This window comes from Euleptes europaea, chromosome 4 (genome assembly GCF_029931775.1).
Source record: "Euleptes europaea isolate rEulEur1 chromosome 4, rEulEur1.hap1, whole genome shotgun sequence".
NCBI classification, from domain to species: Eukaryota; Metazoa; Chordata; class Lepidosauria; order Squamata; family Sphaerodactylidae; genus Euleptes; species Euleptes europaea.
The window spans coordinates 63,696,566-63,722,521 of NC_079315.1; the positions used below are offsets into that span (position 1 = coordinate 63,696,566).

At 40.9% G+C, this 25,956-nt stretch overlaps 1 protein-coding gene across 1 annotated transcript in view; it reads left to right on the forward strand.

The window, feature by feature from the left end:
- Positions 1-25,956, forward strand: part of FBN2 (fibrillin 2) — a 206,065-nt gene that overhangs the window by 112,956 nt on the left and 67,153 nt on the right. The window contains exons 20-25 of the mRNA XM_056847979.1: positions 2,549-2,668; positions 8,134-8,271; positions 12,117-12,167; positions 13,022-13,147; positions 16,842-17,069; positions 21,549-21,674. Of these exons, the coding sequence (XP_056703957.1) occupies positions 2,549-2,668; positions 8,134-8,271; positions 12,117-12,167; positions 13,022-13,147; positions 16,842-17,069; positions 21,549-21,674 (789 nt within the window). The remainder of the gene's footprint in view (positions 1-2,548; positions 2,669-8,133; positions 8,272-12,116; positions 12,168-13,021; positions 13,148-16,841; positions 17,070-21,548; positions 21,675-25,956) is intronic.

Consider the following 25,956-nt stretch of genomic DNA (forward strand, 5'->3'; position numbering starts at 1 on the left):
GCTATTCTTTCCCATTTATTTATTTACTTATACTAAAGTACATAATCCGCCTTTCTTTCAAAATATGAAGAACATAGCAATTTGCATAGTTAAAACATAGCAACACATCTGGAAAACTGATTGTCATCATAAGATGATCAATTGAAACTAACCATATGGAAGTATTTCAGCTAGACCAAGTTAGACATTGAAACAAATAGACAGACAGATAACGTGGAAAAAAGAACATTAAGACGTTCCTAAAGAGAAAGCAGGTATCATAATTAACAGCAGTTAATGCTGTCAGATTCTTGAATATACAAGCTGTGTGAAAGCCATGACAAAAATATAAATAGTAGAGCCCTTACTTGGGGTATTCCCTTCTCACCTCAGTTTACCTTTCTGTACACTGAATAAAAGTGATCTGCTTGTGAGGGTTTTTTAAATCCTGAAATTCAGGAGCATTTTTGCAATCCCTCCCCATTTTCCATTAGGAAATAATGTGGACAGTAGAGAGGCCATGTCTACCGCTCATAGGAAATAATGGCTCCATTATTTCTGGTGGGTAGTAGACCAAACCTCTAAGTCCATGTCTCCCCAATGAGCTGATAGTTGGGGGGGGGGGGGTTCTCCAGTCCCTTTAAATTTTAAAGGGCCATTATTTTTGATGGAGGTCTTCCCATAAAAAATAATTGCCCTTTAGTATTTAAAGGGAGGAAGATGCCACAAAACACTCCCCAAAACAAACACTCCCAAGATAAATTTTTGTTCCTCCCAGAATTTGGATGTGCTATGGATCATTTCAGGCATCCTTGAGCCAACCCAAAACAGGTAATTTCCAGTTTCTGGCTCAGGTATATCCAAGTGGACGCCTCTAAGCCTTTTTAAAACATAGCATCTGATCTCCCTGTGAAGTCCAGGGCCTTCCTTTCTGAGGTAAAGTGTGAACTGTAGAAACTTGAGTGGCTGAACATTTTGTAGTACAAGAAAGAAAACAACTAGAGCAGGGTGATCTTTTGTAGGAAAATCCTTGGGAGAATGGCTGAAGAATGCCAGTCTTCTGCTTTATATAGCAGTCTGCATAGTTGCATTTTGAAAAAGAAAACTGTCAAGGATAAACTGCATACAGCTGAGTGTGTCTTTTAGTTTGGCCCTTGGTCCTAAATTTTATTAATGGCGTATCTTCCCATAATGTTCTTTCAACTTCCTTTCAGTGCCAGCATAATGTGATGTCTGGTGCTTCAGTCAGCTGAGCTCCATCCAAATTGTTTCTTTACTAGTGCAGCATGTGCTGGGATCATTCTGTTCTATGGCTGTTTCCCATTATTTATGTAAAAATGTAATTCAAAGAATCGTTAAACAACACTCTTCTTATGAACCCAGAAGATGTTAAATGGGGCAAATATCTAGAGAAACAAATTTCTGGGGTGGAGAGGAGATAGTATAATAGCTATTTTATCTATTGGTGGTGGTGGAAAGTGCCATCAAGTCATAGCTGACTTATGATTACCCCGAAGGATTTTCAAGACATGAGACATTTGGAGGTGGCTTGCCATTGCCTGCGATTAGATACAATTACAAAGTAGTTACCCAGAATAAGTGGGGCATTTTTATTCATTTCCCCTGTTTATTATTATATACTAGTACACATTTACCTAGATGATTGAACAGTTTTTGTTGACTGAACTAGCCTTATGTTTAATTTTTCACTTTTTAAAAAATGTATATGTTCACATTAGTTCTTATTCCTTCACGGATAACATAATTATGCACTACATTCCTGAGCCACTATAGAAACTCTCTGTTTGGATTAGTATTTCTGATGTGATTTAAGTCTCATGTCAGAATTAAAAAGGATAAACTACAGAGGCATAGTTAGTTATGCAGCACTGATCTTTAAAGAATTATGCTTTTGAGCAAGAATGTTCTACTTTTAAAGCAATTTTTTCTTTCAAGAAAGATTGCTATAGTCCTATGGTGTCTCTACAGACAGATGGAATTGCTTCAAAAACCACATGATAATGGCAAAGGGGGGAACTTGGAGGTACAAGCAAAATAAGACAATATAGAGTATCGGTTAGATGAACATGCTAAGTACAGTATTATAGTTACAGTTTGAATTTTTGAATAGTTAACTTTAGTTTCTGACAGTGTTTTCTTATTTTCCCCAAAGTATTATGGAGCCATAAATGACAGAAACAATAAGATCTTTGTTTGGATACTGCATGTTGTGGCTTAGCATGTATCGCTTTCCATTAAAATGGGATTTCTCACAAGACAATTATAATTGATTCTGGGGAAAAAATTAGTCCAAGTTCTTGGAAATTTCTAGCTTATGTAAAGCAGCCAATTAATTAGCACTTCTAAAACTATGCAAGCCGTTTTGTGTTCAAGCAAACTGCCTGTCCTACATTCTTTGAATTATAGACATTAGGTTAAAACTTTTTAAAAAGTGAACACATTTTCCAGACATTCTGGCATAAAATGGTTCATGGCAGGGTTTATACATCGTAATATTTTCCAGAAACACATGGCAAATCTAACAGTGTCTTTCCCTTCTGGATTATAGATATAAATGAATGTGAAAGCAACCCTTGTGTCAATAGTGCCTGCAGGAACAATCTTGGTTCTTTCATCTGTGAATGTTCATCTGGCAGCAAACTAGACACCACAGGCTTGATCTGTATTGGTAAGTCTATTGGTCTTTCATTTTAAAAAAATATGAACATAGTTGACTATCATAGTTAGTTAAATGAAGAAGGAATTATATAAAGGTAAGTATTATTCCTGGTAACAAAACTAAGTGTTACTCCCTATGAGGAACATCTGGCTTAGTGACAGGATTGATCAGATCCTGGCGGGTCTGACTTTTTTCCCTAAAAGAGTAGTATCAAACTACAGAAAATGTTTTCAAGGATAGTATTTCATGTAGTATATCAGCTGGATCTGATGAACTCTGAATATCGTGAAAAAAGTAGGTTTGGATTTTTTTGCTATGGTTTACATTTTTAAAGATTCTAGGAAGATATGCCATTGGGTCTATCAAGATATACGGCAGAAGGAACAAAATCATCCTAACAATATTTCATGGAAAACGCAAAATCCAAAATTGTAATTTAATTCAAATGGTTTTTCCAAAAATGCATAGTATAGCCCATTTTAGCTGGCAAGTAGAATTTCTTGGTTGACCTAAACAGATCCTAAAAGATACTTATTAGATTCAGGATAGAAAAAGAAAATACATTTCACACAATGTATAGTTAACTTGTGGAATCCATGGTCATGGACTGTGGGGATCACCACTGTCATAGGTGGCTTTAAAAGAAGAGTAGGCAGCTTCATAGAGGATAGCAACAAAGGCTGTTAGCTGTTTATTTGTTTATTTGCTAAGAATAATAGAATCATTGCTCTCCTCTGCACCCGCTCCATTCTGTTCACATCCTTTTTGAAGTGAAGCTCCCAGGACTGCAGTGTTCTCCAGGTATGGCCAGACCAATGCTGTGCAGAGCAGGACTATGACATCTTGCAGTTTGGATGTTATTCCCCTTTTGATACACCCCAAGACTGCACTAGCCTTTTTTGCCGCTGCATCACACTGTTCATATTCAGCTTACAGTCTACCCATACTCCTAGATCTTATTCACACAGTGTTACTCAGAAGTGTATCTCCCATCCATTATGTGTGTTTCTCATTTTTGTTACCCAGATGTTGAACTCTGTACTTGTCTTTGTTGAATTGCATCTTGTTGACATTTGCCCACTTTTTCAGTGTTTTCAGATCTCGTTGAATTTTATCGTTATCTTCCAGGGTATTCACTACTCTTCCCAATTTGATGTCATCTGCAAATTCAATGAGTAGTCCCTTCACCCCTTCATCCAGGTCATTTATAAAAATATTGAGCCTTTCTGCTATATCTTTGTCCTCTGTCAAAGTTTCTCCATTTTCACCCAACAGTGGGCCTATTGCCTCTTTTACCTTATATTTACTCCTCACATATCTGAAGAAACCTTTCTTGTTGTAGTGAGCCTGCCTGGCCAGCCTCAGCTCACCTCAAGCTTTGGCCTCTCTGATGGCTGACCTACAGTGTCTAGTAACCCTCAGATACTCTTCTTTAGAGGTATGTCCTTTCCTCAATTTCTTAAACATTTCCTTTTTCTTTCTTGCTCATCATGGAGTTCTCTGACCATATTGGCTTCTTTGATCCTCTACCATGTTTTGGTCTTGGTGGAATAGTAAGCTTGAAAGAGCTCTTGTTTTAGGAGAGCCCACCCTTCACTTGCTCCTCTCCCTTCCAGAATTCTTGTCCATGGAATGACACTCATTATGCCTCTGACTTCATTCAAGTCTGCCCTACTAAATCTAAATTCATATCTTCATTTATGGCCCACCGTTGTAGCTGATACTCAAGGCAGATTACAAAATGTTTAGAAAGATACAATAGAACAGTATAGTACATACAATGAACAATTCAAAAAAACTGTCAAAAATTTACAGCTGCCATGATGGCAAACTAGAACCTCAACATTCGAGGTAGCATAGCTCCCAATATCAGTTGCTGGGGAGCAACAGTGGAAAACTTTGGCCTTGGCCTTTTAGAACACCTGGTTAGCTGTTGTAAGAAACAAGATGCTTGACTAGATGGAATTTTGGTCTGATTCAGCAGAGCTCTTCTTATTTTCTTGTGCCCTGTTACATCAACTCACTTGTGCAGTGGTGAGGTGTATATTTAATGTCATTAAAAACTATTTGGTTCTGGAATAAAATTTCAAGTAGCACAAGCATTACTAAGCATATCTAGTATCAATTAGTTTGTAAATGCCCCTGCACTTAATTGAATTTATAGATGGTATTGGAGCCACCAGCCCTTTGGGTATTGTAATGTTTGAGTTATGTGTAACATTTTTATCAAATATATGAGATATTTTATATCAGTAGATAGCATCAGTTTTGTTATTTTTGTATCCAGTAATAAAAAATTATTATTAAAGACCTGATGATATTTATCCCATGGTTGATGGCTATGCTGGACTTCACTGATGAATGCTGATTCTTGATAATGGAGATTGTATGTTACAAAAATGTCAAGTGAAGAATCAATTACAATAAAGTATGTGAAAACAAATGGGTGTTTAATTGAACAGAATCAATAGCTGAAGAACTGAGGGCATTAAGAACAGTAGTTTTCAGTCCCTCCTTTCACATCTCAGGAACACAAGAGCCTGGTGGGAAATGGGAACAGTGCCTCAGGCCTGAGCCAAGGGAGCTAGGAAAATGGTATGCATGAGGTAATGCTTCTGCATTTATGACAAGGCAGGTGAGATTTGTTGCATCATCTACCCCAGCCTGGAATTACAAATCACATGGAAGAACTCTTGGGGAGAAATTCTCCCCCCACACACAATTATTCTAAAGTCAAATGTAATTTGCTAGGCCCTCCCCATTATCTCCATATCACTGCTCACCCTCCAGCTGCTCCTAATGACCTCAACAGCCCTACCGCTCAATCCCTTTTATTTGCAGAGGTGGTGGCCATGAATGTTGATAAGTGAGAGGAGTAGTGTTGCCAGCTCCAGGTTGGGAAATATCTGAAGATTTTGGGGGTGGAGCCTGAGAAGGGCAGGGTTTGGGGAGGGGGGGACTTAAATGGAGTATAATGTCATAGCGTCGTCCACCTTCCAAAGCAGCCATTTTCTCCAAGTGAACTGATCACTGTCACCTGGAGATCAGTTGTAATAGCAGAAGATCTCCAGCCACCACCCAGAGGTTGGTGACTGTAGAGAGGAGGGAAGAAAGCATTATACCGTATATACCCATGTATAAGCCGACCCGCGTATAAGCCGAGGTGCCTAATTTCTCCCCCAAAATGGGGAAAAATTAGGCACCCGCATATAAGCCGAGGGTCGGCTTATAACCCCTCCCCCCCCCGCAGGCTTACCTGACAGGGCTCTCCAGTGGCGAGGGTCCGGCGGTGGCGCGGCCCGGGGGGGCCTGGGCAGCCTTCCTGCAGCTGCAGGAGGCTGCCCCAGGCCCCTCCCGCCCGGGAAAAATGGCGGGGGTGGGGGCGGGAAGGGCCGGGGCAGCCATCCTGCGGCTGCAGGAGGCTGCCCAAGGCCCCTCCCGCCCGGGAAAAATGGCGGCGGGGGGCGGGAAGGAGGCTGCCCAAGGCAGGGGGGCGGGGGAAAAATGGCGGCGGGGGGCGGCTGCAGGAGGCTGCCCAAGGCCCCTCCCGCCCGGGAACAATGGCGGCGGGGGGCGGGAAGGGCCGGGGCATCCATCCTGCGGCTGCAGGAGGCTGCCCCAGGCCCCTCCCGCCCGGGAAAAATGGCGGGGGGGCGGGAAGGGCCGGGGCAGCCATCCTGCGGCTGCAGGAGGCTGCCCCAGGCCCCTCCCGCCCGGGAAAAATGGCGGGGTGGGGCGGGAAGGTCCGGGGCAGCCATCCTGCGGCTGCAGGAGGCTGCCCAAGGCCCCTCCCGCCCGGGAAAAATGGCGGGGGGGGGGCCAGGGGGCCGGGGCAGCCTTCCTGCGGCTGCAGGAGGCTGCCCAAGGCCCCTCCCGCCCGGGAAAAATGGCGGCGGGGGCCGGGAAGGGCCGAGGCAGCCATCCTGCGGCTGCAGGAGGCTGCCCAAGGCCCCTCCTGCCCGAGAAAAATGGCGGCGGGGGGCGGGAGGGGCCGGGCAGCCATCCTGCGGCTGCAGGAGGCTGCCCCAGGCTGCTCCCGGCGGCAGGAAGCGACACGGGCCCGGCAGCGGCGGCGGTAAGTTTCCCCTCTCCCTCCTCCCTCCCTCCCCCCGTATTGACCCACGTATAAGCCGAGGCCGGCTTTTTCAGCCCATTTTTGGGGCTGAAAAACTCGGCTTATACGCGAGTATATACGGTAAACTAAAGAAGGATCCCTCTCTATAAGAAGGACAAACAGACCGGATTCGTCATAAAAGAATAAATGGACACAAATCTGACAATTTTTTTTTTAAAAAAACCTGTTATTCAGATAGCTGTGGGAGAATATGTCAGTCTTGGACACTTTCTGTTTCTGACCTAAAAGTCACTATCCTTCAACAAAAGAACTTCAGAGAGGCTTCAGCATGAAACAGCTGAGTTGGGATTTAGTAAAAGATTTCAAACTATCTTTCCCACTCTGGGTTGAGCCTGGACTTGGGATTGTTATCTCACTATAACTGTGACTTTATTAACAAAACCTGTGATTCCCCATACATTTTAGCTGTTAAGTAGCTTACGAGCAAATGGCAATTCTTCCTAATTTGATTTGAATTTTACATGATTACGTTTAACTCTGTTCTTCTAACATTTCATGATCCCTTGATCATGCTGTTTCTTTGTTTTTTTAAACTTCTACCTAAACTGTGTATTCCTTACCCCGCGGTGGCCTAAGTGCTTGGTTATCCTGGGATAACTGGCACTTATGCAGCTGCAGAAAGCATCCCTGCCGGCCCCGGGACACCATACTACAGTGCGGGGCTCGGGCCCTGGCAGAGCCTTCCACCAGCATTCTCCTAGCTCAAATCCCTGCTCCAGCATCCCAGAAGGCATTCCCGGGGCGTTCTGAGAAGCAGAGCTGCTTTTAGGCAGCTTCCAAACCCCTTTCACCCCGGTAACGCCTCCCTGGATGGCGGCGGTCCTGTGCCACCTTTTTAGGTGGTGCAGGCCTGCTTTCCCCTATGGGAGAAAAAGCCTTTTTTCCTGTTTTTATTTTGGAAGAAAGGCTTTTTTCCTCTTCCTGGAGGCTTCTCAGCTGTGCCATCCCCGTCGCCACAATCTCCCCGCCCCACTCAAGAATGGGCTCAAAGTAACTGTATAATGGGGAGAGGCTATGGCTCAGTGGGAGGAGAAGTCAGGACAGAGATGAGGGAGAATTCAGGATAGAGATGAGCAGAAAGAGAGGCAAAGAAGAGGATGAGCTCTTTTCTCATTTAGTTTACAGTCTGAGCTGGAGAAGAATTCAGGGTAATATTCTTGCTTTAGCATGGAAGGCAAACATTGCAAGCCAACTCAATTTGAATTCCATGTGAAGGGAATACAAACTTTGGTGGCTACTGTACTCTAAATAAAGCACCCTCCTCCCTCTCCTCATGTGAAAAAAATGTGTATTGTATCTCAGATAGATTAAGACCTTATTTTATTTTAATTCATTATAGACAGTTTGAAAGGAACATGTTGGCTGAATATCCAAGACAATCGTTGTGAAGTTAACATCAATGGAGCCACTCTGAAATCTGAATGCTGTGCTACTTTGGGAGCTGCTTGGGGTAGTCCTTGTGAACGGTGTGAATTAGGTATGATTTTTACATTGGACCGTTTTCAAGCTACATGGAACATGTCAGAAATAGTGGGTGATATAATTATACCTAATTTAATTTATCAGAGTAGTTACAGTGAAACAATATCTGATTATTAGTATTTTTTGCCATCAAGTCAAATCTGACTAATGGCAACCCCTGGTGGGGTTTTCAAGGCAAGAGACATTCAGAAGTGGTTTGCCAGTGCCTGCCTCTGCATCACGGATCTGGTATTCCTTGGAGGTTTCCCATCCATATACTTGCCAGGCCAACCCTGCTTAGCTTTTGAGATCTGACGAGATCAGGCTAACCTGGGTGCTATTCAGGTCTGGGCAATATCTGATTAGCACAGTAATATTACAGTAAAAGTTTCATAACCCAGGATTTAATTATCCAGAATGCTCAGATAATGGGCATCTTCCAAAGGAACCCTCCCCCCGCCACCATATTCCTGAATCCACTTCTGCTTCTCCAGCTGGCCAGCTTGGTGTCTCTAGCCATTGCTGGTCTTCTGACAGCTGGTACTGCCAGCTGGTGTCACCCTCAGCTGCCTTTCCCCCCTTGGCTACCTGATGCTAGGTCTGCCAGAGGACTCCCAAGCAACTGGCCCACTTGTTTGCCTGCTGCATATAATGTCTGTCTGGCTTGTATGGGAAGGTTCCCCTGAGGCATGGGGGATGTTGCCATGGCATATCCAATAGCGTGGGGTTTGGTTGCAGTCGATTCCTCTGGGTAGGGCACAAGGCAGAGCAATAAGCTTGAGTATTCAGCACACTTGATTCACAAGAAATCCTTGTTCCTCATGAGGGCTGGATAATAAAGATTTTACTGTATTTTTAAGCTAAATGCATGCATTCCATAAGCTTTTAATTGGTTTGTAAAATAATAATATAAGATTCCCTATGTAACTGTACACATTGTGATTAGGGCTGTGCATATCGATAAACCTGAACCAAAAATAAACACGAAAAGGGCCTTTTCAGTTTCTTTCAGGTTTAATTTAACCCGAATATTAAAACTGGGAATAAAGCCAAAGCCGGATAGTCTATCGCCAAATCAGGTGAATAGGTATTTGGCTTTTTTCAGCTTCGGCTTTCTCCAGGCTTTTCCCTATGGGAACTTTTTTGATGAGCTCTGGCGTAAGCATTTTTAGAGGTAGAGTTCCCAAATTTTCAGGGTAACTTCAAGGGATTTTCCTTGCATGAACCCCAAAGTTTGGTGAAGATTATGTCAGGGAGTCCAATTTTATGGCATCCTGAAGGGGTTGCCCCACTCCTCCATAGAAAATTATGGTAAAGTTTACAAAGCTTTTCTATAGAGGAGGGGGTCAATCCTTCAGGACCCCATAAACGTGGACCCCCTGATCCAAACTTTACCAAACTTTGGGGTTCATGCAAGGAATGTCCCTTGCAGCTACGCTGTGAATTTGGTGATTCTACCTCAAAAAATGCTCCCCTGGGAGAATTTTAAAGTACTTACTTTTCATAGTCTGTAATGGCTGCTTCGTCACTAAAGAATCATGGGAAAACTCAGTTTCCCATGAATGCTTGCAATGGGTCTGCACAAAGCTATAACCCATTGCACGCATTCGTGGGAAACTGAGTTTTCTCACAATTCTTTGGTGAGGAAGCGGCCATTACAGACTATGAAAAATAAGTACTTTTAAAATGTTCCCAGGGAGAATATTTTGAGGTTGAGTCATCAAATTTGCAGCATAGCTGCAAGGGACTCTCCTTGCATGAACCCCAACATTTGGTGAAGATTGGGTCAGGAGGTCCAATTTTAAAGGGTTCCGAAGGGTTGACCCCCTCCTCCATAGAAAAGCATTGTAAACTTTACCTTGCTTTTCTATGGAGGACGGGCCAATCCCTTCAGGACCCCATAAAATTGGACCCCCTGACCCAAATTTCACCCAAGTTCGGGTTTCATGCAAGAAGAGTCCCAGGAAGCTACCTGGAAAATTTTGTGAGACTACCTCCAAAAATGCCCCCACAGGAACTCTGAAAAAAAAAATTCGTAGACTAAAATGGGCCCAAACGTTTTCAGTAAACGCAGAAATAAAGCCGAATGCCCCTTTACCGGTATGGGTATTCAGCTTTTTCCGGGTTTACTGAAAAAAATCAGGCCAAATATACCCAAACCCGAAATTTACCGAGTTTTTTTTTTTTGCACAACCCTAGTTGTGATGATAGAGACAAGAAACTCTTTTTCCCTGTTAAGAGTTCTGCATTGTTAATTGCTTGCAATTTAATGTTTACTCTTTATTTCCCATTTTATACAAACTCTTAATTTCTGAACTGATTTTCTTCCATTTTATTTGTTATTGTTTTGTAATGGGTGTATCATAATACTATAATCTTTGAAATACAATGATATAAGTCCTCATAACCAAGAGAAGACACTGCCCTTAATACTGCTTTCTTTAGCATTGAAAATACTCAAATTTCCCAACTGCTGCAAGGCTTTAAAACACCTTTTTAAAACTAAAAGTTCAAAAATGGGGGGAAAGGCCCCATTGAAAACAGCGATGCTGCGCTAGGAAAAACCTGGCATAGTAACACTGTTGCTGGAGGGAGCGTTCCTAGGCTGCAGGGGCTTTGGAAGCTGACTACCGTCAGATCCACCCATGGGAATGCACCAGGAACACCCACACACACACATGCCACCACCACATTTCTCTTCTGGGATTTTGGTCCCAAAGAGACTGCGGTGTTGGAGAGGTGGTGTGCAGCTCCACAGCACCCAGGCACCAACGGAACTGCCCCTGTCCCCAGCATAAGTGCCTCTTATTCCTTGATAAGAGGCCACTTAACACTGGCGTCATCGTCACACTGCCTCCAGAGAACGTTCAGCCCTCCACCTCAGGAATGCACTGTAAAGCCCATTTCTATTCAGATATGCATATGTACCATGAGGAATAAAGGAGATAACTCTTTTGGCTCAGGAAAAAAGGTTGCTAAATTTGAAACTGAAAATTATACAACTAAAACCCATCAAATCCACTGATCCTTCTGTACAGACATGTGCAAGAATTTCCTTGTAAATCTAGCTGTCAGTTCTGTCAGTTTTAATCACCTGTCGAGGAAGAGAGGAGAAGGGCATGGCTAGGTTCAGTCCCCTTTCTACTTAAGCAGGTAATTGCATTTGGCAAAGTTGACATTTGACCATGTTTGTGTTGGTTCTGTGCTCAGTCCAAATCCAGCAAGGGGACACTGTTTATATCTCAAACTGTTGGAAACAATTTTAGAGGTATACATAACATTCTTTTTATTCACATTTATTCCTCTTCCTAGGATAGGGCATAATTTTTTTGTGATGGCAGACAAATGATAGTCTTTATTCATGTGTCTGTTTATAACTCCAGAACTGCTTCCTGTTTCTAGCTTATTTTACAATAAGGCTTATTCCTATTTGATGGTAGTTTTACTATGTGAAAAAAATCTATGGCTAGAAGGAAGGAAGCCTTTTCCTCTGCATGTAAAGGGAAACCTCTATAGAATTAAACAAATACATTCTAAATAAACACAACTGTTCCTTGTTAGGTCTAGAATATAAAATGAGTAGAGCATTTATTTGGATATACTGTATTTATGTTTTCTTAAAATTGCTCATGTGCTGAAATTATTGTATTATGATCCAGTTTAGCCCTTGCTGAAGGACCAATCTGAGGAGTTTGGGGGTGGGAGGGACAAGTGAACTTCAGTTTGTTTCAGTTTGGTCTCCATGCCCACACACAGATCCACTCAAATTTCTCACCATGAAATAAACACCAAGAGTAACTATGTTGTAAACCCTGTGTTATCACTTTTTGCAATAAGTATTGTTTCATTACTTTTCTGAAGACACAGCATGCCCAAGAGGATTTGCCAGAGTTAAAGGTGTTTCCTGTGAAGGTAAGGTTGTTTTTTTTAGCTATTAGCCTATTGATTTCCTCGAAGAATAAAAAGCTGATGTTCCCCATCTCGCATGTTAGACATGTAAACTAGATTTTTATCTGACCGTCATCACAGAAAACTCTGTAAAAATTGGAAAGGACCCTGAAACAGAATTTTTAATACCATCAAATACCTTTTCAGTTAGGCAGTTCCTGCTAAATCTTCGGAGGTCTCCTTTATACAGTATGAAACTGTTTGCTTTAATATAAAGAATCACATAAGAATCCTAGTTTTAACTATTACCTAGAGAGGAAAAAGAATTACAACTCCAAGCTGACTCATGTCCAACAATAGTAAGTTCTGGAATGTGGACTTTTTTATTTTGGCTGCAGAAACAGAGAGCAGTGCTTTCCAACTTCTTTGAAATACTTGCTGAAATATCTGCAGCGTTATCTTCAAGTTTCCCCATAATTTTTTTTAAGTTAAAAATGCCTTGTCCCTTTTACAAATTACTATGATGGATTTAAAATATATTCTTAACAAATGTCACAGACAACTATCTAAACACAGAGTCTGGAAAAGTCCTTGCATTCACTCTCCATGGGATCCAAGTCACTGATTTGGTCTTACATTTTTAAAAGCTACTAGAAATAAAGAGAGATGTGATAAATGCTCTTCATGCAACATGATTTGATCTCGTCCAGTAGGGCGATTATTTCTTATATTACTTTAGCAATTGGTTTATTTTGGACCAATTTGACTCTGTGAATGAAAATATTATTTATTTCACAACATGTTAAATATCCACTATGGAATGTGCCTGTCTTGTAAATAAGAATGGACTGTAATCTTATATTTGTATTTCACATGAGATGTAAACGAGTGTGAAGTGTTCCCTGGTGTGTGCCCCAATGGACGGTGTATTAATAGCAGAGGATCTTTTCACTGTGAGTGTCCGGATGGCCTGACTTTGGATGGAACGGGCAGATTGTGCTTAGGTGAGCAATCGAGACATCCCACAGTTTTAGTTGTATGTTTGATTTTGAGCCAATTCACACAGGAACTATATGCCCTGAATATGCTATCTCATTCCCTCTGGTTAAAGCAAAAATCCTCCTTTTGGTTGTGTTCCTCATTTATTTTAAATGAACATACAAGTCTTTATTTTTCCATCATTTTGTTCCCCTATGCTGAAATTTTCTGGTTAAAAGTAACATATCTTTCAGCATTATCTTTGTGCCAATTTTGTATAAATGATAATGTATATATTGAGTAAAAATGGAAAGTAAGAAAGAAAGAAACAGATTGAGAACACCAGCAACAAAAACAGATAGAATGAAAAGCCTTACAATGACAGTATATGGGAAAAAAATGTAAAAGAGCATATTTGAGCCTAGTGTCGAAGCTCCTCTACTGACCCTCAGTTCTGACGGCAACTTTAAGCTTGGAAACCCACAGCTGCTATACCACCCACTTATCCTTTGTGATCCTTGCCAGAGAAAACTACAGAATGACCACGCTGGCTATTTTCCTTCCTTATTTCATGCAGCAGCTGTTAATTTTTACCTGCTGTTGGGAGAGGAAAAAGCAGAAAAGACTCTTTAAGTCCTAAACAGTCTTAGGCCAAGAGGAAAAAATAGATGAAAGCACTCATTACAGTAAATGGATGTGAGTACTTCTCTTTGTAAGAAAGAGCCAACGCACATTCACTTTACAAATGAACATTGTATTAAAATATTGGGGAATCAAAATAACTACCTCCTCCGAATCTGCAGGGCACAATGGCTTTGTCTGTGTGCTGCCTATTGACAGCAAAAAGCAGTGCACAGGTTGAAGGGAAAGAGGCAGCTTGTCTGCAGCCTGAAGGGAAGGAATTGAGTTCAGAGCATACATTCCCTCAGGCACTTATTTTGGAGCTAATAATCCTCCCCTCCAGATTCTTTAAGTTACAAGAGAAACTTCGAATTGCAGCTTAAAAGACCATAAGAGAAAGGAACTGGCCTCAGAATAAGTAAATCCTATGAACTCAAATCCCTCTCCCATAGAATGTGTTAAACTCTGAGGAGCAATTCCTCGTCACGGTGTAAAGAATCCTCTGATGTGCAGTTTAGCCTTGAAGAGCAGTAATGAGACACTTGGATGGACAGCAGTGGTGGGGAAGTCTGGTTTAAACCTTAGGAAGATAGACTTCCTCTGATGCCAATTCACTTCCCCTGCTTTACACTTCACAATTTAAAATAGATGAAATATCACAGAAACATTTTCTGCCATTTTGTGATGACAGCTGTGGTCAATTCTGGTATAGGACATCTGTGGTCTTCAGCATGCTGACTCTCAGATTTCATGCAGAATGGTAACATATCCTGAAAATGCAGTTAGCATGCCCATAGCAGGTACATGTGATGACTAAAAATATTAGGAACAGAAACGTTTTGATCATTCAAGAGAAAAAAAAAATCCACATTCCATTGTAGAGAAAGCAAGTGTATACCTTAAAGACAATTTATGGATTTGTTTGTAGAAAAAAACAACTGTATACTTTTAAGATCATCAATGGAAAAACATTTCTATTGGAAAGTATATAAGCATTTGGAACAGATAATAGGTAATGTTGACAAATAATATGGAGTTTTAAGTTTCTGATGTATGCATAGCTCAGTCCTGTGCATGTTTATTAAGAAGTCCTACTTTGTTCAGATGAAGTTAATACTAAGTAAATATGCAAAGGACCTAACACACTGCGTTTGGTATCCATGATCAAATCCCACAAATGTAATTTAGCATTTAAAAAGCAACTGGAAGAAAATGGATTTGGGCTGAGCTGCTGGGGAATGATACTTTGACACCATTTCAAAGCCATTTTCTTGACTGAAATCTCTTGCTTGAAAAACAAAGTCATTGTCTCCTGGCCCACCTTTTTTTTACTTGCAATGGCAGACCCAGTGTGTTGGGTTTTGCATGCTTGCATATAAGTTGGGGGGCTTGTATGTGGGGAAAGACTCCCAGCACCACAGTCCCAATTCAACTCAAGATCCCATGGCTGCTTTTTAATTAACAGATCCTCAATGTATCATGTCATTTGGCTGACCATCATTTCTGGCAGAAGTACTCAGAAAAATACTGTGTGTCAACATGTATCGATTAGGTTCAGCTGGGAAAAAAAATAATACTAGGAAAAGTTGAAGGCAGTAGGAAAAGAGGAAGACCCAGTATGAGATAGATTGATTCAATAAAGGAAGCCATGGCCTTTAGTTTGCAAAATCCAAGCAAGGCTGTTAATGATAGGATGTTTTGGAAGACATTGATTCATAAGGTCGCCATATGACAGAAATGACTTGACAGCACATAACACACACACCATTCAGAAGTGCTACCCTTTTAAAAGTGTTAATTGGTTTATTTGCAGTTGTTTTTTTCTAATCACTTCGAAGAATTGCACATTCAATCTGTACTTATTCAATGCCAGTATTTGTAAAGCAGCTGAGGACATATTGAATCCATTTTAAAGTGTTATAGCCAAAAGAGAATGAAAATTAGAAACAAAGATTTTTTAAAAAAACCAACAAGACAAAATGTAAGAATCATTCAGTCTTTTTTAAAAATTTATTAATTTTAATATATGGGGATACAGAAAAAAAGAAAATAGGGGAAAAGATTTGGGGGAAAGATCATGAAAAAAAACATATCTGTGCCCAAGTTTCTCTGTTTAGATAGCTATATTCCTTAGTGCCCTAGAAACGTCAACATTCAACTGCTGGATGCAATGACTACTAAGCTGATTTTTGTATTATTGTCTGTTATAACAAATACTGATTTAAATTGCTTATTATATAAAAATGCTATCTTAAATACCTCATATATATATATATTCCCTGAGGACATATTGAATCCATTTTAAAGTGTTATAGCCAAAAAAGAATGAAAATTAGAAACAAAGCTTAAAAAAAAAGAGAAAGGTAACAATCAGTTAAAACGAGGAAGCAACTCTGTAAACCTGCTCAAGAAAGATAATAATAATAAAATAGTTGGGATTTTGTTCTGTGCAAGTTATGGAAAATGATACCTAGAGACACTGGCTTGCCTTAGAGCACAGAATGCTGACAATCTCTGAATATGTAACATTTTAATAGGCTGCCCTTTTTCCTCTCTTAAGTTAAAACTGTGATTGGCTAACTACCTACTTAGTGTTTTGAGTTTAAAAATCTCAAATATTTAGAGCTTGATATTCCATTATGGTGGTGGGAAAATTCAGAGGTAATTCTGTATTAAGTGTAACATATATTCAGAACCTGATAGCCATGTTGCCTCGCCTTTTGTTGATGACTTCTATCCACAGAAGCCAGAAGCTTCAATGAACTGCGGTCAGTTTTGTGTCATATAAGAATAATGCACATTTTGTGCATTTTAAGTGTATAAATATATTTTTATGTTGTATATTGGTATTAATATATTCTGTCAGGCATTTCTCATTTTTAGGGATGTATTTGCCCAGTACAACCATTGGGGTATTAAGAGATCAATCCTCAGCAGATCTTTCAGAATACTGCTTGAGTGTTTTAATGGGGCTTAGCTTACTCCCAGGAAAGTATTCTTAAAACTGCACTGTAAGTCACTTATTTGGTAATGTAGAAATTTAGACTAGAGGCTTAGACTACATCATGTGGTATTACTTTTGTTTAATAAACTCTGCAGATATCCGCATGGAACAGTGCTACTTGAGGTGGGATGAAGATGAATGCATTCAGCCTGTTCCTGGAAAATTCCGGATGGATACTTGCTGCTGTGCTGTAGGTGCTGCTTGGGGTTCAGATTGTGAAGAATGTCCCAAGCCTGCCACCAAAGAGTATGAAATATTATGTCCCAGAGGGCCAGGATTTTCCAATCGAGGAGATATTTTAACTGGCAGGCCATTTTATAAAGGTAAAATGATACTCTTATCCTATTAGTGAAGTTCAGTATTAATTGTATTTTTTAGTTTATCAGAAAAGATCATGATGTATTTTATAGAGTTTTATACAGTATTATAGTATGAGTTAAGTATCAGTATATCTAATTCTCAGCATGTATCTGTAGATACTTAAAATCCAGAGATTAGAGCCATTAACAGACAAGGCAGATCTTTGTACAAGCCTGAAAAAAGCCCTAGGATGAATCTGAAATTAAAATATACATAGAAAGAAATACATTGCCTGTAGCTTTAAAAAATGAATGGCCTCACTTGCTGTTGCTAGACAACCACAACAGAATCGCCAACTTTCAAGCCTTGGTTTCTGTCTCTAAAAGGCAAGGAGAGGTGACAGGGCTCTCTCCAGGGGTTTTTTGGCCATTGAGAGAGGACTCACCAGGGCCAAGCCTGGCAACAACCACTGGGCTACCATACAACACGCATGATTCAGTGAAGACTGGCTGCTTGCTGTTGTTCAGTAGCAGCCACCCCATGAAAGCCAGTGTTGTGTAGTGGTTAGAATTTCAGACTAGGATTTGGGAGGTTCGAATCCCTACACTGCTGTGGAAACTGATAAGTCTTTGGAGGTTCCTTACTGTGCAACAGTGCCTGCCTGGCCTCATGGCTGGCACCATGCAACTGGGCAATAGTTTTCCTGAGTAAAGGCTAGAAAAGGAGAGAAAGCTGAAGATGGGCCAGCAGATAAAGTTAGTGGTTGTGTGAGACGGGGAGAAAGAAGTAGGAAAAGATGAGAGACTATGAGGGCCTTTAGGAGAGACAAGGGGCTTCAGAGAAAAGGAGAGAATCCTTTTTGCAGTGCAGAGATTGAAAGTATTGCACTGCCTCACCCAGCTTGGAGAAAGGGGGAAGAGAAACAATCTCTTCCTTTTGCAATGCAGAAATTAAAAGTCTTGCATCTATCCCTGCCCAACTCGGAGAGGGGGGAAATGAGTTCTCTCTTTTGCAATGTGAAAAGCATTGTATCTGTTCTTCAAGTCGGGGAGAGAAATGAGTTCTCCCTTTTCCGATGCAGAAATTGAAAGCATTGCATCTGTCCTCGTCTAGCTTGGACAGAAGGGAAGACCTCCCTTTTGTAACATCACTGTGTAGTATTTTGCCGAGAGGGCGGAGTAGATAAAAAGGACTCACAGCTGATCCCCAGATCAATTGTGAGTTGACTTTTGACCCACAGGAAACTGCAGATTTTTTCAGCAGCTGTTCAAGTTGCTCGAAGCAATCCAAAGATATCCCTGATCAGCTCCCATTCTCTTTGTGAGTGTCCAACAATGTAAGTTGGTCTGCTGAACAAATTTGTTGAGAAATCATGGCGTTCATAGACATACTTTTGGGCGTGGGGAGGCTTAGGAAGCCAACTAACACCAGCTGTACCCATGACATGCCCCTAACACTATTCAATTCTGTGCCGGGATAGTGGTTACACTGGTGTGATGCTGGCAGGGCCTGCCATTGGCATATCTCTGAGATATGCTGGCATTGGGAAAGAACACTTAGTAACCACATGAAGCTTCCAGTCTCTAAATACCCAACTTCCTTGTAGGATTAATGTATACTTTCTCAAAAACGTGGACAAAAGGACTGAAATACTGCTCTGTAGTAAGAAAAAATGGGTGAGAACTGCCCCATATATTTCTCTACTTTCCTGACTGAAGATGCAGTGTGTGGAATCTACGGAGCATAGCTTCTTCTAAGGACATAACTAGATCTGATGGTGTCCCTGGGTTCACCCTGGAGAATGCACCTCCATTCTGTAGTGCCCAGGAAAGCCATTTAAGATAACCTCCTCCCCCACCCCCCCCCGGACTGTTTTTCTAACCCAAAACAACACTAGGGGTGTCTGTCAACAAACATACACACCCTTTGCCATTTTGGGGTTGGAAAAAAGTCATGAGGGGAGGAAGGTGTCCAGATCACGTGAAGTGATGGTATCGCTTTACTCTGCTCTGGTTAGACCTCACCTAGAGTATTGTGTTCAGTTTGGGGCACCATAATTTAGGAAGGATGTAGACAAGTTGGAACGTGTCCAGAGGAGGGCAACGAAGATGGTGAGGGGTCTGGAGACCAAGTCCTATGAGGAAAGGTTGAAGGAGCTGGGTATGTTTAGCCTAAAGAGGAGAAGGCTGAGAGGGGATATGATAACCATCTTCAAGTACCTGAAGGGCTGTCATATAGAGGAGGGTGCCAAGTTGTTTTCTATTGCCCAAGAAGGTCGGACCAGAACCAACGAGTTGAAATTAAATCAAAAGAGTTTCCATCTAGACATTAGGAAGAATTTTCTAACCGTTAGAGCGGTTCCTCAGTGGAACAGGCTTCCTCCGGAGGTGATGAGCGCTCCTTCCTTGGAGGTTTTTAAGAAGAGGTTAGATGGCCATCTGTCAGCAACGCTAATTCTATAACCTTAGGCAGATGATGAGAGGGAGGGTATCTTGGCCATCTTCTGGACATGGAGTGGAGGTCACTGGGGGTGTAGGGGTGAGGTAGTTGTGAATTTCCTGCATTGTGCAGGGGGTTGGACTAGATGATGCTGGTGGTCCCTTCCAACTCTATGATTCTTTCCTTCATGTCATGGTGGTTCTAACCAGAATAAGGGGCCCCACAGTGATCTTAAGCAGCTTTCTGGGCATTACAAAGGATTGTACCCTTATTCCAGACTGAAGACACTTGACAACTTACTTGCCTGTATTTTTTTGTAAGTTACATGGGTGTGGAATTGATGTATGGCAATGGTATAGGATTTAATGCAAGACACCTGTTGGCTTGACAGAGTAAGATTGGCCTTGTCTTAGTTCATGGACATACATATACAAACTTATCAGAATAATATTCCACTCCAAAATGTTACATTTTATTACTGTGACACCTAATAGTCTGGCCATTCAATAGTCTTCCTTTTTTAAAGCATAAGGGACAATCTTTCCTAGAGAGAACTCAGTAGCTGTTCATGGAGTGAACCCCAAAGACTTAAGAGAACTTAATTTTGACACCACCACCATCCTTTTTGATCTGCATGTGTGCAAGCACTGTTGCAGGGCATTACAGAGAAAGGAAGAGCCACGCATGCCTCTATCTTGTTTCCCTTCTCAAGATACCAGACGCCGAACTAGACATTACATAGCAGATGTGTCTAACAGTTTCAGTGAAAAGCATCTGAGTCTGAGCAGAGAAACAAGGGAGAACTTCTGCTTGAACCTTTGTTCCTGATTTTCCCACACAAACCACTAGCACTCAAGCCTTTTCTTTCCCCAGCAGGGGTAAAGCTGCTTGGAGAAGTGGTTTTGAGTAGAAAGATGACTGTTGGGAAAGGGTTAAGCAGTGTCTTCATAACACCATTTTCCATGCTGTCACATAACCTCTCACAGCTGCTTTTCATTGAAAAAATATGGCGTGAAACTGTTATGCCACATCTGTCATGCCACAGCATGTTTGATCAGCATGTATCACAATAATGTTCTTCACCATTTTGTTCATTAGTGAAAACACTTGCTTTTAAAAGTTGTCAGATTTAGAGATGGGCAGCAGTTAAGATTTCAGCAGTTTAGGCTTTTGACAGAGAAATGCTCATAACGAGGAATATACTGTTAGGTGGAATGAACTTTATTATACACACTACCCAGCTATGCAGGAAACAGATTGTTGGGCAACTAACGCTTTTGACTCTTGGAAAATAGATTGGTCACTATAAAACTGGCCATCCTCCATCTAGCAAATCCCATTGTTCTGTACTAACGCCAATAAGCATAAGCCATCCTTTACATACAGTTCTTGCTGTAACATAAACCTCTGTAGCCACCCTTAGCAATATTGCCAATTGATAACTATTTTCTGATGTAATCAGTTTTACTTTTTCCATTTAGTTGTCTCCTGTTGACTCTGTCTGCCACAGAGACCAATACCTTCTGATTTAGAGCACTGATTATCATGTTAATATAGTGGTTAAGCATGGTGTAGTGGTTAAGAGCAGTGGTTTGGAGCGGTGGACTCCAGTGAACCGGGTTTGATTCCCCACTCCTCCACATGAAACCAGCTGGGTGACCTTGGGCTCTCTTAGAGCTCTCTCAGCCCCACCTGCCTCTCAGGGTGTCTGTTGTGGAAAGGGGAAGGGAAGTTGATTGTAAGCCGGCTTGATTCTTTCTTAAGTGGTAGAGAAAGTCGGCATATAAAAACAAAGTCTTCTTCTCTTCTTCTTTTAACATATAAGAATAGTCATGCTGGATCAGACCAATGGACCATCTAGTTCAGCGTCCTGTTTCCAACAGTGACTAGCAAGATAGGATTTTAGTATCAGTAGCAGAAATGAAATACGTGGTGTATCTACATGAGTAGATTTAATTGTTCTAGTTAACTTAGGTGAAGTATTGTCTTTTATGTACGTTTAATAGATGACCATCTGAATTGCATAAAATATACAAGCCAACTTTTATGTTTTCCCATTACAGATATAAATGAGTGCAAAATGTTCCCTGGCATGTGCACAAATGGCAAATGCAGAAACACAATAGGAAGTTTCAAATGTAGATGTAACAGCGGATTTGCTTTAGATATGGAAGAAAGAAATTGTACAGGTAAGTGTTACTTTTCAGGGTTTAAAGGTTTTTTGAAGTTTGAAATAGGCTTCCTTAAAGAAATACTGCCAAATGTCAGGGGGTAGATTAGAGCTCTCCTCTCCTGAGTCCTTCCCTGAATGTAGCTTGCAAAGTATTTAGTTTTTCATTGAACATCATGGGTGAAAAAGCAGCTGGGAGGGGGCACAGTTTTGGGCAGAAAAACAGACGGGAGAGGATTAAGCACGCTTCCCCTGTCCTTCCTTCACTTGCAGTGTTCTGTGATTGGTGTCCATTTAAAAATAATTGTGATACTGTTGCTTATGTCTTCTTTATATTACATAGCTGCTCAGTCTACAGTACAATCTTTTTTTCCTTGTCTCTGTGAGCTGTAAAATTCTACTGCCAGACCCAAAAGACAACTAAATGAGGTCCGACAATTACGAAGCCTTAGCCAATATATGTTGTGCTCTAAACATCAATGCTGAAGAAGGCTCTTCATTGACATCTCAGTATTAAACATTGTACCAACCTGTCCAAATAAATCAATGCCTCATCTTCAGAAGAGCTGAGATTGGGGTTTAACTTAACACCTCATAAATGGGTGTGTGCACTGTGGAGGCTACACATTAAAGTAGACAAAATGTTCTGCAGCTATGGAGATTGAATGCACTAGGATAATAAAAAGTGTGGGTGGTAAGGTGTGTAAATCAAGGTTATTCTGTATGTTGGTATAGCTGGTGATTTCCTTGTTTTTATAATGATTGGATTGATGGGAAATGTGCTTGCTGTTAAGCTTAAAGCAGTTCTGAAAGTAGGGAAGAAAATATCACCAATGATCTTTTCTCTCTCAGGTGTATAGAGAGCAGTCTTTACAACTTGGGTAGGATCACTTTCTGGTTGGAAGACAAGGTCAATTTCTGATTTTACTAGAAGGAGAATCTCCCAACATACCAAGAGTGGCCCTGTCTTTTGGGCAAAAAACAGGGGTCTTGCAGAGCTCTTCTGCAAACTTTTAAATTCTTTTAAATCTTTTTATTCCTTCCCCTTACCCATTATTGCTTTTGAGAGTTTCAAGTACTGAATAAACCAAAAAACGGAACAGGTTAAGGAGTTCGTTTATCCTGGTATTCTCTTTTCTTATAATCTGAGCTGGAACCTCCACCAAAAGGTTGTATCTAATAAAATCATACTTGGTGTTGGGGCAATTTTTAATTATTTTTATACCCTGTAGCTATTCAAGTGTTTAATCTAAAAATTATTCCAATTATTCTTTTTGATGCTGCTATTTGGATAACCACATTTGGATCTATAGATTGTCCTTTGCTTCTGTTTTTATGGAGGCTGTTAAATGCCCCTTGGTGTGCCACTGGTGTTGTCCTTCGTTCTGAGTTTGGCCAAATGTCTCTTGAAGCAAGGGCATGGTTGCTTGCCTTTAAGCTACCATTTAGGCTGTTTTTTAGCACTCTAGTTTTGTTTCGTTTTTTGAGACATGACTCATATAGATTTTCATGGCAAAAAATTTTTTTGATGAGAAATTGTCATTGATGGGTATATCGTGGGATATGATAAGAGATCTTGGGAAATCAGAGGCCTTCTCTGAAATAAAAAACATATTAAAGTGATTGATTATGTTAGCACATTGTTTCATGCTTGTTGTGTTTTGCTCGTCTCAGCTTTTTGGAATTCCTCCCCCACATTGCTTGCCTGCTTATACCTATTTCTTGACAACCCCTCATTTCTTATGAGCTTTTTTTTTCTTGCTAGACTAAATGCTAACTCTTCTATGTTTATGCAAAAAGATAAATGGACCTACCGTATTCAGAAAGGACCTGCCTGTGTTCTTCTGGTTCTATTGATTCTCTAGCACATGTGCTCCTGAAATGTCATTTTCATGAGGATCTAAGATCAAGATATATTATTCCTCTTCTAACAGATTGGACTAGTAACTCTGTGTCTGAGCTAATACCCTATTTATTAAGTGACAGTGCTCCTAAGGTTACATTGGCAGTGGCAAAATTTATCTCAGTCCTTATATCCCTTAAACAACAGATTTAGAATTATGCTGCTCAAGATTTATGAATCAAGGAGCTTCTAAGGGAGAAAGGAAAGGAACAGCAGTAGGAGCAGCTGAAGAAGGGTCTTGAATCCATCATCAGCTAAGTCAGTAAACAGTAAACTGCGCCTGATTATTCTGTGGACTGACTTCAGATACCTCATATAGATTCTTCTTTTAGTAATCCTGTCCCCCTTCGTGATTACTGTAGTACAATAGTGTTTAGCCTATGAGTTGGGACCACACTTGCTAGGTTACAAACTCTAAAGAGCTGCTATTTTTAGCACAACCTGCTATGTGCATTCATATATGCAAGCTCTAGAGAGCTGGTATTTTTTGCACAACCGGCTATGTGCATTCATATGTGCCAGTCCACCACACTTCCATTGTCCATGGCTCTGACCCTTTGCTTCTTCTTCAGTAAGGTACATCTCTTGGTACTTGGCTTGTATTTCCTGTCCATAGCTCTCTTGGTCTGCTGCCCACAGTCCTGTCCTTGACATCTGTGTGGTCATAATTCTGCCTCCTCCCTGTCATATGATTGAGGCCATATGACTTTTCATGTGCCTGCAGTTCAGTGGGTTTCTGATCTTCAAATGTTGAGATCCACTGTTGTAGTGGATCAAGAATACTTGAAAGTTAGACAACAGCTGCTGGGATCTAAATAGATTCAGTTCAGCTGGGAGTTCTTGCTGTGATGTTCAGCCATGTGAGAAGGAATCTTTGGCTAAGGAATTGCAATGAGGACCTAGCCTCATTGCAGTTCTAATTGATAAGAACATCAGACAATGGGAAGACGAATTCCCAAAGATGTCCATTAAACAGTCTTCCTTGGAAAGATAGGTGTCTAAAGTATCTCCTTTTATTTAGGTGTGAAGGAGGCAATAATGTCTTTCCACAAAGATGTGGAAAGATTCTACCTCATGGGTGCCATCTCAGTGAGGGAGGAGAACAACCACAGCAGTCTTTTGGAGAAGATCTTCTCTAAAAGAGATTGTAAGGCCAGTGATAGAGGCACCCAGACATGCCTTTGCTAGGAACTATATGTCCTAGGCTGATGCAGACGTTGGTAGAAAGATTTGCAAAGGATTGTAGTTCAATGAGGTGTGTTCCTATTCCTGGAGGGGCCATCTTCAGGGAGTTACTACTTTTTCTCCAGATACATGAGAGAGAACAAAAATTTCTATTATTCCAGGTACCAAGTGGACATTAACCCAATAGTGAATTTTTACACTGTACAGGAGTAGAGTGATCTGTACTCCTAAACGTATGGGGGAAAGGTGGGCAGAGTCCCACAGGACTGTTTCTTACTCCATGGTTTGTGGAATCCACAGGGAGTCCTAAACAGATTGGCTTGGTTGATATTCAGCTATATTTTTGTAAGGTTCAATCAATCATTCAATCAACAACTTTTATTATTTTATTTTATTATTTTAACCTAATTTTGATTTTTATTCCAAGCTGATATTGTATCGAAATAAAACTTGATTGACTGATTGATTGATTGTAAGGTTCAGAGTACAGGGTGAGGGTTTTTCTATTGTTCCCAGTTTAGAAATGGAAGGGTGGAGAGTTCGATCCCCTGGTTCTACCCTATGTTGATCCATGCTATCAGAATCTCCAGAATGGCCTATTATAACATGCCCTATGGGGTTGTCTTTGAAGATGTCTTGGAAGCTTCAACTGGTTAAAAAAAAAAAAACCCCAGCAAGACTCTTGTCTGGGGTTATACACTAAGAGCATGTAATGACTGGTGCTCAACTACACTGGTTACCTTTTTGTGTCTGAGTCCACTTCAGAGTGCTCATTATTCCTTTTGAAGCCCTTTATTGCCTAGGGCCCTCATATTTATTGAACTACATCTCCTGGTATATTCCCTTGCTCTAGCTGTGCCCTTCACACAGCCTTCTCCTTATGGTACCTTCTCTGTCTAGCAACAGCGAGGTCACAGTTTTTAGAACAATTTACCAGAGCTGGGCATAGAGTGTACCCAGCATTCAGGATGGCATGTAAAACTGTCTTATTTCAAACAGCATTGGGGAGATTAGGCTATGTTGTGTTTTATCTTGTGTGCTGTTTTTATCTTGTTTATCAATTTTTATATTGGGTTTAATATATTTGCAACCTGTTGCTTTCTAAGCTACCTTAACTCTACAGGGAAAAGGTGGGATATACCGGTAAATATTTTAAATAACAAATAAATTCAGAAGGCTGACTTTGTCTTTCAACAAGAAGGTGGAGCTGTTC